The following is a 14,215-nucleotide window of genomic DNA, read 5'->3' on the forward strand; positions in this document are numbered from 1 at the left end:
TTGTTTGCATATAACACCCAGTGCTCCATTCAGTACGTGCCCTCTTTAATACCCATCACCAGGCTGACGCATCCCCCCACCCCCTTCCCCTCTTCCATAGATTAACCTTTTTCTATAGACCTCTTAGTGGACAGATGATTGGTTTTTCATCAGAAGTAACACTTAAGGGGAAAACATCTTAATATGCAGACTTGTGAGACAGCTTAGTTTTTTGACATGACAAGGACTCCAAGGTCTGGCTTTCAGTGGGAATAATAATTTTAAGTGAGAGATCAAATGAAGCATGAGAGTGGGAAGAACCAACACAACGCGAATTAAGGTGGTAACTACAGAAATGGGAACACTGTGCAGGCACATAGGCATAGGCTTGCTCTCATCTACTTCTCCTCGGTCACAGTTGAAAGGACATGAGTATGTCCTCAGTAGTCCAGGGTTGCTGTTGACGCTGGTAGTGTGGCGTTCATGGTTACGGGACGTGTCCCTTAAGCTCCAGTTCCTCCTGAGGAGAGAGAGTCTATAATTTATGTTTTCAAGAGCTATTTGTATTGGGTGTTTGTTCGCTAACTGTACTGCTGTTGGTTTTCCGTTAGCTTTAACGTAGGGATTGGCTGGGTTGCGATACACTGATGGTTGGAAAGATGCAGGGAAGTTGAAAGCCTGACGTGGCCTCTGCTCTGTTATAGTTTAATCTCCACCTCACCGGCGACATCCATGCCATCACTGCAGCAAATAACCTTGTCGCCGCAGCCATCGATGCCCGGATGTTCCATGAACTGACGCAGACAGACAAGGTAGGCTGCTGAGGCCCCAGGGACACTTTTGAAAGGGTTAAAGCACCCAAATTAATGTTGGCCCCTCGGGTGCTGATGTTGCGGGTAGCGAGGCAGTTCCTCTCATTTAAAAGCCCTTTTCCTCCCTTTCTTTAAGGCTCTCTTCAATCGTTTGGTACCATCAGTAAATGGAGTGAGAAAGTTCTCCGATATCCAAATCCGAAGGTTACAGGTAAAATTTTCCCTTCTTCATTTTTGATATTGTATGAAATTGGGTGATTGGTAAAGAGATAAGGAAATGAAAATCTCCTTAGAGTAACCTATTTTGGATCAAGTTACATCCATAACCATGGTCTTAAGGTCATGATACACCTAGCAAAGATTGGTGGTAGAGGTTCTCATTCATCAATAAATTTTAAGTGGTTAGTCCTGGAATAAGGAGAGCGCCAACAACCTGCCCTCAGTTAGGATGAAGACTGATATGTCCTTTATAGCATGGATAGGAGTCAGGATGCCAGCATCCTGGAGTTTGAATACCTGTTCTTCCTGGCACTGGGATCTTAAGCAAGAGCGGTTACTTCTATATTTTATTTGAATTTCCATTACAAATATATAGTCATCAAACATACACTGTACCATATGACCCAGAAATCCTACTCCTAGGTCCAAGAAAAATGTGAACTTGTGTTCATACAAAAACATGAATCTTCTTATTTATTTTTTTTTTTAAAGATTTTATTTTTGCGAGGTAGAGCGTGTGAGCAAGCGCATGAGCAGGAGAGGGGCTGAGAGAGAAGCAGACTCCCTGCTGAGTAGGGAGCCTGATGTGGGGACTCCGTCCCACAACCCTAGGATCCTGACCTGAGCCGAAGGCAGACGCTTAACCGCCTGAGCCACCCAGGTGCCTGAGCAGGCAACTTCTAATCTTACCTTTGATGATGGAACTTTCTGTCAGATGTGGGGAGGTGCTGGACTAAATCTGTCTGATCCTTTAAAAAGCTCTAGGGTGTGAAATCAAGGGACTTGCCCGAGGCTACAGTACCCCACACCAAGTTGGAACTAGAACCTTTCCTGGTCCCCAAGCATCCTCTGTGCTCTCCCAGTCTGGTGCCGTGTGCTCAGTCAGAGTGGGCTGTCAACGGCGGACTCTCAGCCTAGTGACTGAAAGTTTTGCTGATTCTGTAAACAACATCATGTACTAGGCTGGTGAGACCAGTTTGATGAGCCAGTGAGGGCCAGCTCTGAAAACACATCTGAGGTTTTAAAACAAAGTCCTCACAGTATAAAAAAGGAACTGTGGGAAGAACAGGATTTGCTGGAGCCCACTCAGATCTACCACACTTCAGAAAAAAAGGAGAATACATTATATAGGCACTTTCCATTTCAGGATGTGACCTGCATATACACTATTAGTAAATAAAATTTCCAAGTTCTTCAGGAAGAAGAGACAAACCTCTTTTGTGCCTTTTGGAACAGTCAGAAGGCAGTGAAAATGCAGTCTATATAAAAAGCATGGAAAAGTGATTTACATTGATTTTTGATGATTGATACTTATTTTTGCCTTTCCTCCTATTTCATTTGAATTAGGCTTCTCAGTTGTCTGATTGAAAAAGCTTTGCACTTTGCTTTTTCCTTTCAATATGTTTGGGTTTGGTGAATTAGGTACAACACTTGTGGGTCATTATGCTTATTTAGGGCTAGGTTTAGGGAAGTACCTCTGGTGCTCAGTTATATAGAAGTAAACATGTTAGTAATACCTTTGTATGTGTGTGAGGAGGAAATAAAGCTTCATCCTAAGGGATTATAGTTTTCCCTTCTGAATATAACACAGTTTATATTTCCTAGAAGGCACCCCATCTGGAGATAGAGAATATATTTTTTAAATATTTAACATGCTTGGGACACTTGGGTGGCTCATTCGGTTAAGTATCCAAATCTTGGTTTCGGCTCCGGTCTTGATCTCAGGGTTGTGAGATTGAGCCCTGCATCAGGCTCTGTGCTCAGTGCGGAGTCCGCTTGGGTTTCTCTCTCTCCCTTGCCCTCTGCCCCTCCCGCCCCCTGCCTCAAATAAATAAAAAAATCTTTAAAAAAATTATCATGCTTTTATTTGTTTTGTCTTAATTCATGTTTTAATTTTCCTGCCTCTTCAGAGACTAGGCATTGAAAAAACCGACCCTACCACACTGACTGACGACGAGATAAACAGATTTGCAAGATTGGACATTGATCCAGAAACCATAACTTGGCAAAGAGGTACCCGTGCAGTATGGACGCCTGATTTGCTTCCGTTGGGCTGCACACCTCACACTGCCCATGTGGGTTATTAAAATACGGGGTCCAGAAGCTTATGTGTTGGTGTTCTCACGGTTAAGGCATGACCAAGGTAGTGACTTACGTGTTTTTTTGGTCACCTCCATCAGTCTCTCTGCTTATTAGCTGTAATCAAAGCTCCTTTCGTCGGGTTCGTTGGACATTTTGCTGGCTTTTTTCAGTGTTGATTGGAGTGAGGGTGGTTTCGAGGAGGTTCATGCCTACACCAGAAATAGCATTTTGCAAGTTTCATTTTATGCAAAAAGTTCCGGTGTCATGAAGTAGAGAAATTATGTTTTATCACTTCTTGAATCATGTTGCTCTTTTCTCTCAGAACTCTTGTATGGTATAAAGTGACTTGCTTTTTCTTGTTGCTCTCTAGCTTGCCTACTCATTTTTACTTCATTTTATTAAACTCCTGTAACAAAGTAGGTAGCCTTCAAGGTTTAAACAGTTGGCAGTTTAGCGAGTGAGTTGCCTGGCTTCACTGCCGTGTGATGCTTCTCTGGGTACAACTGGCACGGCTTAGAATTTTCTTTGGTACCAGCAGTGCGTCTGTCTATCCCACGTCACTGCTGAGAAGGAATTTTTGTCCAGTCATGCGGAATGCAGCTAAGGGCAAATATATTGAGCATTTCAATGATTTTCATTGGCTCAGTAACTTTTGCTAGCTAATGGCGTTTTAAAGATGACTCCCTTAATATCGAAAACCACATTGATATTTCTCTTCCTTTTGCTTCAGTAGCTTTAGACAGATGGTATATTTTATGAGGAATAAGCTAAAGATCCATTTTGAAAATTTAGTATCTTGTTCAGTTTTCCTTTGCTTTATGTCTAATTTATGCTTTCTAGGAAAGTAGAAGGAGACAACGGAAAAAATGGATCATACCTATTTTTTTTTTTAAAGATTTTATTTATTTATTTGACAAGAGAGAGACAGCGAGAGAGGGAACACAAGCAGGGGGAGTGGGAGAGGGAGAAGAAGCAGGCTTCCCGCGGAGCAGGGAGCCCGATGCGGGGCTCGATGCCAGGACCCTGAGATCATACCCTGAGCTGAAGGCAGACGCTTAACGACTGAGCCACCCAGGCGCCCTGGATCATACCTATTGACTGGCTATTTTATATAGAGAAATTAAGTACAAAGAACTTGACCTAGTTTTTTAAAATAAGAATAGGGTCCAACAGCACATTACATCCTTCACTTATCAAGTGCAGTGTGTGTGTGTGTGTGTGTGTGTGTGTGTGCGTGCGCGTGGACACATACACACACATGCTCACACTGTGCAAGACGCTGCTTTGGGGGTTTAAATTATTGCAGTCTTTATGGAAAATAATTTCCCATGTTATCGAGTGCCTTAAAAATGCCTCTCCCGTTTGACCCATTTAGAGTGTGAACTGGTTTGTTGTTGTTCGTTTTGTGTTTTATGATTATTTGGCATGTCATACAAAAAACAAAATTGGGAATGCACTAAAATGTTAACAGTAATTAGTCCTGAAAGGTGAAATTAAGATTAGTTAGTTGGTTGATATTTGCCATGTTTTCCAAGGGTATACAATTGGATAGATATTCTGTCATCGAAATGGAAATTATTTCTTCTAAGTGTGCCGAAGGAAAGAGCAGATCTATTACCTAGCATGCTTCTGAAAGCATTTGCCTTGCCCTGCCTTTATGGCTCTTTTGTCTCTCAGGATGGTGTAAGGTCAGTGAGTCATCCCACAGAACAATAACCTCAGCCTTTTAAAAAACTGGCCTGCTCTGTTTTTCTTTTCACGTGCAGTGGGCTTTAAAATAGATGCCAGATTTCTCCTTGATGGTTTGAATTCTGTAGACAGAATAAAACCAAGCCACTCCACATTTCTTAAAAATATCCTTCTTTAGGGGCGCCTGGCTGGCTCAGGTCAGTAGAGCATGCGACTTTTGATCATGGGTCATGTGTCATGAGTTTGAGCTCCACGTTGTGGGGTAGAGATTACTTAAAAATAAAATCTTTTTTTAAAGTAAAAAATAAAATAAAAGTAAATAAACATATCCTTCTTTAAAAATAATTCCTGTTCATTTATGGCATGTGAGCATCATTTCTTAACTTGCACCCATATTCTAGCTTCGCCATCAGCTTTGAAATCAAATGTTAATAGACAGTCATTAAGTTGGACTTGTTTTAAGACTGCTGGTTTAACTTTATGGTCCTTTTACTAAAAGTTGTTCTGTACCTTCTCTTTCTACTACAGTATTGGATACCAATGATAGATTCCTGAGGAAGATCACCATCGGACAGGCTCCAACGGAGAAAGGGCACACACGGACGGTAGCTGTTTGTTCTTTCTAAGTGAATTATTCCTGTGAAGCAGATCTTGCTGCTTCTGTCCTCCTCCATCCTCTCCCGTACGATTGATACTGCCAGGTGCCACTCTGCCTTCTCCCTTTTAAAATGGAAGTGAGTAGGTGTGTGGCATTGAGCACCCCTGACAGGTTTTGCCATAAATCCCATGTGCCACCTGTGTGTTTTTCCCCCGGCATTTTTTCCTGGAGGTGGTGAGCCCCCGGTGAATATCCTTGCACATAAATGGATCAAAACTGCCTCTTTTTTGTGTGTGGCCGTTCACAATATGTCTCTTGGTTGTAAGAGCTTCTGTGTTGTTTCCTTGTGTGTTAGGGAAACCATCACCACATGATTACAAGCTTCCTTCAGCAGAGACTGTTGGTCCTGCTAGAACATTTATTTTTAAAAATTGGCGACTCAAGGTCCTGGAATCACTGATGACAAATTTTTGCTATTGGAGAATTATTTTCATTAAGTTCTTTGTGTACCGTTGTGCCATTCTGTCCTTTGAGGCTATTTGTGTAAGCCTCGGATGCAAACAAGGATTGCTTTTGCAACTCACGCTTCTGGTTTAATGCAGCGTTGCCTGTCGTGTCTTTTCCCGGCCAACAGGCCCAGTTTGATATCTCTGTGGCCAGTGAAATCATGGCTGTGCTGGCTCTCACCAGTTCGCTAGAAGACATGAGAGAGAGACTGAGCAGAATGGTGGTGGCATCCAGCAAGAAAGGGGAGCCCATCAGTACCGAAGATCTGGTGGGTACCCGGGTGCTCAGAGGGTGCTCTGCGGGGACCCAGAGGCTTGGTGATGCCTCCGGGTCTGTCGCCTTAGGGTATCCCAGCGGTTACTGATAAATTCTCTGTGATTTTGCTACTTACAAGAGAATTATGAAGTTTCCAAAAAGTACCTCATAGCGAGTAACAGGTGGTATGCTCCAGTAATAGACCACAGGTTTCAGATGGTTTGAGCAACATCTTCATCCTGTGAGTATTTCTAGAAGTGGGTGTATGACCTCAGTTTGCAGAGAATGTCAACTGTCCCAGTGAGGTCCTTAGCTGCTGAGGTTGGAGTCACACCCTGGCTTCTCCCCACAACAGGCCTCCCTCTTACCATGAGGCTTATTGACCACCATCTCCAAATTAATAACCACATTGGGAACAACTTATTAGCCGGTTTGTCTGATGGCCCTCCTAGGCTAGTTCTCCACTTCAGGATTATTTCCGAACTGTCTGTGTGGTAAAATGAGGTTTAGAATGAAATCATCTTACAGATTAATTTTTTGAAAGCCTGTTTATGTTGACATACACCAAAATGTTTGGCCTGTGATTAGCAGTCTGTCAGCTAAATTCAGAAAAGGGAGAAAATACTAATTTCCTGTTTTTACAGTCAATATGTGTAAGACAGGAAATAGTTTTAAATGTTTACACCCAAACCAGAAACTTAGAAACTCACCAAAATTGAATATAGGTGGGATCCATAGCCTTTTCTTACTTTGTTACCAATTTATTCAACTATGGTTGGATGGCTTAAAAGAGGGACCTGATATTTAAGAGTGTGTATTGAACTCCTGGGTACTTTTTCAGTTTCAGCTTTGGAAAACACACACTGAATTTGGTTTTCAGTCATTTCTGCCCAGACATCAAAGTTACAAATAATTCAGTTCTCTAAGAGCTAGCATTTCTGTGCTATAAACTGGCTTCAAATGGATTCCCTCATCAGTCAACAACAGTGCTTGATTGAGATGCTTGTTTCCAGAGTTACATGTTTTTCCACAAATTACATGTGAATGTCATTTTCATTGTGTGTGTTCTTCCTGCTTGAAATAAGAGACAACTTCATAGTATATCCAGAAAAAAATAAGTAAATGGATGGTCTAGTTCAGGTGAAAGTACCAATTGGTGCACAATCACTAAAAAGGGAAGATCTAAGAATGTTGAGTTTTGGTTCAAAAGATTGGAGGTTTTTGCTGCTGGGAAACAAGGTGTCATGCCTTTGTCTTGTAGGGGGTGAGTGGTGCATTGACAGTGCTTATGAAGGATGCAATCAAGCCCAATCTCATGCAGACATTAGAGGTGAGCCGAGCGACTCCTGCCTTCCCGAATCGGTCTTCCGTGTCAGAGCAGAGTGGTTATAAAGCACACTTCTCCTGGGGAGTCAGAGAGTTCTCTACCTGCTCATCTCTTTCCTCCCGTTCTTTCTCACTGTTGTGATTGGGATGTTGCTGAAATATAAAAGAGGTGGCGTTGTATTTCTCTGCTGGGAAGTCTTTGTCTTTTGGATTCCCAAAGACATGATCCCATTTGTGGTAGCTTTGCCCATGCCATCTTGATTTCCACAGGGCACTCCAGTATTTGTTCATGCTGGACCATTTGCCAACATCGCACATGGGAATTCCTCTATCATTGCAGACCGGATTGCCCTCAAGCTTGTTGGCCCTGAGGGGTTTGTGGGTGAGTATTTTTGCAAAATCTGTGAATAAACTGGTGTTTTTCTTTTAACATCAAGGGAGTTAGGAATGGCCTTTTTACAGTTGCTTTTCTCCTCACTTACAGTGACTGAAGCAGGATTTGGAGCGGACATTGGAATGGAAAAGTTTTTTAACATCAAATGCCGGTATTCTGGTCTCCGCCCTCACGTCGTGGTGCTTGTGGCCACAGTCAGGGCTCTTAAGATGCACGGAGGCGGCCCCACGGTGAGGATCAGGAGTTCAAAGAATCTGGTTCTCAGCAGTGTGCTGAAGGCTAAAAGGAAGTTGGGATGACTTGTCCCTCTTTCTTCATTAAGCTGCTCTTATCCTCACGATTAATAGGGTGCTGAGAGCAAGAGATGTTTCCACAGCTCTCATGCCGGCCACCTTATCACTTGTGGAGATTGGCTTCATGGCCGGTCTTTCTGAGGGAACCTCTGATAATATCTAAACCAAAGACGTGTGCTTGGCTAGATGCACAGAAAACTCCTTTATGTTCAGACTGTTCTTTTTAAGTAAGTCCCATTTTCCCTCTAAATAGTGACACGGGCAGCCAGCCAACCAAACCATTTAGCTGAGACAGAGGTCAGCCCCTTCTTGAAAGGCGCATGCTGGGTGAGACTAGCCCAGCCTGGGAGGGAGGAAAAGGAGAAAGGTAGATATGCCCTGGACTGCCTCCGAATAACAGAGAGAAACTAGGTCAGGACTAGTTTATCTTCAACTCCAACCTGAACTTTTGTGTTTTCTTGAATTTCTATTGGTTAGAAATTGCACTTTTATCCTATTATTGTAATACCTTTTCTTCAGCGCCTGCACATGAAGACATGGTGATAGTTTTCAGAAATTATTTGAAGAAGTATTAGATTCCTAGCCTTATTAAATTCCAGAAGCCAGTCTTGCAACGTGAGAAATAAGACCTCCTTCACTTAAAATCAGTATTTCTTAGTGTAGCGATCGGGGTTTTCCTAACATAGCAGTTCTCAAGCATTTTAGTCTCAGAACTTCTTTTTTTTAAGATTTTATTTATTTATTTGACAGAGAGAGACATAGCGAGAGAGGGAACACAAGCAGGGGGAGTGGGAGAGGTAGAAGCAGGCTTCCTGCTGAGCAGGGAGCCCGACGCGGGGCTCGATCCCAGGACCCCGGGATCATGACCTGAGCTGAAGGTAGATGCTTAACGACTGAGCCACCCAGGTGCCCCTAGTTTCAGAACTTCTTTACACTCTCAAAATTATTGAGGACCTGCAAGAACTTTTGTCTCAGTGGGTTATATCTATGATATTTACTGTATTAGGAATTGAAGCTGAGTTACATAGCAACGAAAATTATATATATTTCTATATGTATTTTAAGATTTTTTATTTATTTGAGAGAGCGAGAGCACGAACCGGGGAAGAGCAGAGGGAGAGAGACAAGCAGACTCCCCACTGAGCATAGAGCCGGACACAGGGCTCGATCCCAGGACCCTGAGATAGTGACCCAAGCCAAAGTCAGACATTCAACTGACTGAGCCACCCAGATGCCCCCCAAATTATATATATATGTATATATATATATATATATTTTTTTTTTTTTTTTTAATGAAAAGTTGTTAAATTTTCCCAAACAAAATGTAAGCATTGTACATTGTTCAGATCTCTTCAGGATCTGGCCTAGTTGAAGACCACTGGACTCTCACCTTCTGCATGTGATCACGTCACATGTTCTTTGCAAAAGTCCATTGTACACTCCATGAGAGAATGGGAGTGGAAAGAACCATGATATCTTAGAATTATTGTGGAAGTAGTCTTGACCTCATGGACCCCATGAAAGGATGAGGTCCCCAGACCGCACTATGAGAACCATTGCCATAACCCAGCCCCAGCACACCTCTCCAGTCTAGCCCAGGAGTGCAGGATGGACTCCCCTTTTTCCCCAATTATAACCAACATGTTTTCCCCTTGCACCATTGCACCTTCTTTCCTCCTGATCTCAGGGTCTGAAAAATAATGCCAGACACTTAACCTGGGCAGCCCTGAGAGGAGAGCATCCCACACAGAGCTCTGTCCGGGAGGCAGCCCTGCTCTCTCGCTCCCTCGTGGAGCTGCATGTAAGGCCCAGAACATGGTGGCTCAGGTCCCTGCTCCCTGCCCCGCCTTTCCGGGGCCCCTTTTGGAGTCGGGGCACTATCGTCCCCGAGGAATGGGAGCACACCAAGCTGAGAAGCTGAAGGCTTTAAGGCACTCTGCACTGCTCACAGTGGAGTCTCTGGAATTGGCACCTTCACCTCAATGCTCGTCCGTGTGGGTACAGCAGGGCCAAGCCACCAGGCGCCTCCAGAATAGTGAGCTCACTGCTATGTATTCTGACACCTTAAATATACTCTGATGGAGGGAGAAAATTCTGTGTTGGGTCCCTCTTGTTTGCCTTGCTCGTGCTCCCTCGTTCAGCTCCATGAAGGCGTGGGCTGGCTCCACGGGGCAGCTCAGGAACCCATTGTCGCAGGGCTTGTCACAGACTCCGTTGGTGGACATTTCAGGGTGGCATTTGCAGGGCTGACCGCTGCCTTTTTCCCAACACGCACCTTGGCTTCCACCCCCACTGCTGTGTGCTTTGCTCATTGAGGTTCTTGCCCCTGCCTAGAACACATCCCTTTCCCCACTGCCTTCACAGATCTGTCCTCACCTCCTTCGTTCAGGCCACAGACGTCTCCCACTCTGCTCAAAGCAGTCATTTTTGTTGTATGCAGTAGGGTTGGTCAGATACCCTAAATCCTTCGGGCACGAAACAACTGTATCCTGCTATGAACCACCCCTCCCCCGCTGGGATGCAGCTTCTGGCCTTTTGCACTTGGCAAGGCATCCTTTTAAGCTAAAATTGGATTGTAAGAAAATGCCTCTGACTTTGCTTCCTTTCCTTCCAGGTTACTGCTGGACTGCCTCTTCCCAAGGCTTACATAGAGGAGGTAACTTCAGTCATTTCTAATCGCTTGTCCTAGAGGGCACCCCACCCTGAATCACCATTTCTCAACCCAGTCCGTGTGGACATGAGTGGGCGTGTGGCTGCTGGGGGCAAGGGCGCCAACAGGCCTGCAGTGTGCTGAAAAATTGCAGTGGATAAAGTTGGGAAGAAGTGCTTCATGAAACAGCCGCTCCCCAGAGGCTGCCATGAAGCTGCTGCCCCAGACCAGTGGTTGGTTCTAGTCGGGGGACATTTGGCAATGTCTAGAGACATTTGTGATTGTTTCGACTTCAGGTAGAGAGAGCTCCTGGTGCCGAGTAAAGGCCAGGGATGCTGCTAAACACCCCACAGCCCACAGGATGGCCCCCATGACAGACTCATTTGGCCCCAAATGTCAGGAGTGCTGAGGTTAAGAAACCGTGCCCTAGACTAATGACGTTTCTTTCCATTGTCGTCCCTGCATTGGCTGCTTCATTACGAAATGCCAATTGAGTGTGAAGCAAATAGGGACTTTTTTTTTTTTGAAATGTCTTGTCTTCTGTAGATTTAAATCCATGTCAAAGGGCCAGTATACAGTCAGGATCCCGTTATTTTGCTAGGTAAGGTTTCCCTGATCTGATTTGGTAGATAGCAATCAAGGAGGAGCTCAAAGAAGAACCGGGAGCTTGAATCGTTTGATATTTAGATCATTTCCTCTCAAACATCGCTAGAGCCTGTTTGGGGTGGTTATGTGAGAGACAGACCCTTGCATGAGATGGTGAGGTCAGCTGCCGCCACTGTTCATTCCATTTTTCGGCCTTTTTGGGGAGACTTTTAAATTGTTGGGCAATATAGTGCCACTGTTCAAGCCCTAAATGAAGTATTTCCAAGCAGCTAGAAAAGAATTGTTGGTGCCTTGAGTCTGCCTGTCTTCTGAGTTATGATTTGCCTTTTATGGTCATTTGTCTGATTCACACGTGGGAGGGGAATTCACAGTTCTGGCCCTCCTGCCACCCCACAGCCTTTCCTGTGTCTAATTAGAGTGACTGCCCCTGACTGGCCCAGCTGCTGTCTTCATTTAAGAAATTCTCCTTTTTAAAAACTGTTCTCAATCAGTCTTACATATTAATTGGGTTTCATGTGATTAGAGGTAAAGAATTAGCAGGGCTCTTTAGAATATCAATTAAATCCTAATTTTAGTTTTCAACTATTAAGGGGAAAAAGGCGTAAGTCATGTTTATAATCTCAGTTGTTTTCTATCCTTATCTTATTACCCCCTTTTTCTGCTGTTTTATTGAATCCACAGACCAAGGGCTGTTAACTGCTGGGGTTTGCTCATGATCCAGTGTATTTATTTTTATATAAGACTATTATATTTTTATCTTAAAAAGATTTAATGTATTTTTAAGCTTATAATAGTAACATCCTTTTTGTAAAAAAAAAGTTAGACAATGTAAGGATATAATACATGATTTGAGCCCCCTGAACAGTTTGGTAGATATTTTTCAACATTTAAAATATTTCCTGAATATATACATGTTTTTTTGTATTTGTCCAAAAATGGAATTAAGCTGTCCATAGTTTTGCAACTTTGGTACACTGTAGTACATCTTTGATAGGTTCCATGTTAATCCAGATTATTTCACTTTTCGTAACACCTATATGATACGAATTTATTGAGTGTATATGTCATAATTCACTGGCCCCATCCCCCATTGAAGGAGGTTTGTGTTTGCAGTTTTCCAAGGCTGTGAGCAATGCTGCCATTAACATTTAACATATTTGAAGGTATGTTTCCTTCATCACTTTCCTTTAAATGTCTCAGTATTTGGTTCTTAAACATGGCATTTCTCTTGTTTTCTTTGTCCCCACTGAAGGCTCACGGTCAAGTTCCTTAGAACCTTTGAAAGCACCACTGATCACTGCATATTTTCCGACAGCCCTTTGGCAGCTGTGTCATGCCCACCAGGCACTGTGCTAGGCGCGGTCTTCGGGCGGAAGGGTCCGAGCGCCACTGAGTAGAGGCAGTTTATACCCTCGTACCATATGAGTACATAAAATCTACCGAACACAAGGTTGCCAGTATAATTTACTTAAGAGCAGCTAATCCCCTGCAGCCAGCAAATATGCCATTAAGATGTGATGTGATGACAGCAGCCATACCAGCCCTCGTGCCTTCAGTTCAGCCGGGAAGCTAGCCTGGCCCCACTGCAGCGCGGCTGCGGCGCGACAGGCTGGTTCAGGGTCAGGGCCCCGCGGCGCTCCCGCACCGGGGCGGGAGACACGCATGCGCAGACTGCCGTGGGCCGGTTCCGACAGCCAGGGACACGTTCCCTTTTAAGAGGAACCTGCTGCTGACCTCGTGGACCCTTCCCTGTTGTTCTGACAGAACCTGGAGCTGGTTGAAAAAGGCTTCAGTAACTTAAGGAAACAAATTGAAAATGCCAGAATGTTTGGAGTCCCAGTGGTAGTGGCCGTGAACGCATTCAAGTAAGTACAAAGAGTAGGAGGCGGGGCGGGGGCGGGGGGAGGACTGTGAAAAAGGGCCAGAAACCATCTCCCGGAGCTAACTGTGGAGCACCGCGGTTAGCTTTACTTTGTTCTTCGGTTACTGGTACTGGTTATTAAGCCTCTGCTGTGGCAGCCCCTGACGAGAGCCTGCGGGGCGACGGGCACCACAGATGCCCCCGCAAACCCGTCCCTTCTCCCGCCGAGGGCCCAGGGTCAGATGTGGCTCCCAAGGGCCCCCTTCGCCACTGGAGGACACACAGACCTGAAGTGAAATGTTCTTTTTTGCTCTCTAGAGGCCTTCTCTGCTGACAGGAGGTCATAGCCCTACAGAGTGCCCTTATTTCCGTAGGTCTAGTGCGATGGTATCCTGACAAAGAGTCGAACATGTTGAGCCAGAAATGTTCGTGAAAGAGAGAACTTGTATAGGTTGTTTAGGTATTGCAGTGCTGGTTTCGGTCTTGTTATAATGGCCAAACCATAGCAGAATGGGAGACAAAAGTTTTTTAAAAGCTAGTATTTATTGATCCCTGTGATGTGCCTGGAATGTTCAAGTGTTTTGCATGTACTGGTCGTCTAAGCCTCATGACGTCCCCGGGAAGTAAGTGCTACGGTTATTCCCGTTTTACTACGTGGAAACCAAAACACATAAGGATTCAATAACTGGCCAAGGTCACCCAGATAGTAAGTTGTGGAGCCAGGAGTCAAACCCAGTCAGTATTATTGGATTTGTCTCCATTCATCAGTGACTAATTCACTAGAGTTCTCATGGCCAACACAAGACAGAGTGTCCTCTGCGAACATCCTCATTGCTTTAACACGAATCGCTGCCTTTCCAGGACAGATTCGGAGGCTGAGCTGGACCTCGTCAGCCGCCTTGCCAAAGATCATGGGGCTTTTGATGCAGTGAAATGCACGCACT

General features: G+C 44.4%; 1 protein-coding gene across 3 annotated transcripts in view; it reads left to right on the forward strand.

The window, feature by feature from the left end:
• Positions 1–14,215, forward strand: part of MTHFD1 (methylenetetrahydrofolate dehydrogenase, cyclohydrolase and formyltetrahydrofolate synthetase 1) — a 62,040-nt gene that overhangs the window by 33,639 nt on the left and 14,186 nt on the right. For 2 of the 3 annotated variants that reach the window (XM_036120226.2, XM_078053807.1), the window contains exons 14-24: positions 684–791; positions 928–1,002; positions 2,921–3,023; positions 5,310–5,386; positions 6,014–6,154; positions 7,403–7,471; positions 7,738–7,849; positions 7,952–8,091; positions 10,769–10,810; positions 13,175–13,275; positions 14,133–14,215. The exon at positions 14,133–14,215 is cut by the window's right edge and continues 95 nt beyond it. In XM_036120226.2, coding sequence (XP_035976119.2) covers positions 684–791; positions 928–1,002; positions 2,921–3,023; positions 5,310–5,386; positions 6,014–6,154; positions 7,403–7,471; positions 7,738–7,849; positions 7,952–8,091; positions 10,769–10,810; positions 13,175–13,275; positions 14,133–14,215 — 1,051 coding nt within the window. The remainder of the gene's footprint in view (positions 1–683; positions 792–927; positions 1,003–2,920; positions 3,024–5,309; positions 5,387–6,013; positions 6,155–7,402; positions 7,472–7,737; positions 7,850–7,951; positions 8,092–10,768; positions 10,811–13,174; positions 13,276–14,132) is intronic. The other variant, XM_078053806.1, reaches the window with a different exon arrangement.

This window comes from Halichoerus grypus, chromosome 8 (assembly GCF_964656455.1).
Source record: "Halichoerus grypus chromosome 8, mHalGry1.hap1.1, whole genome shotgun sequence".
Taxonomy (NCBI): Eukaryota; Metazoa; Chordata; class Mammalia; order Carnivora; family Phocidae; genus Halichoerus; species Halichoerus grypus.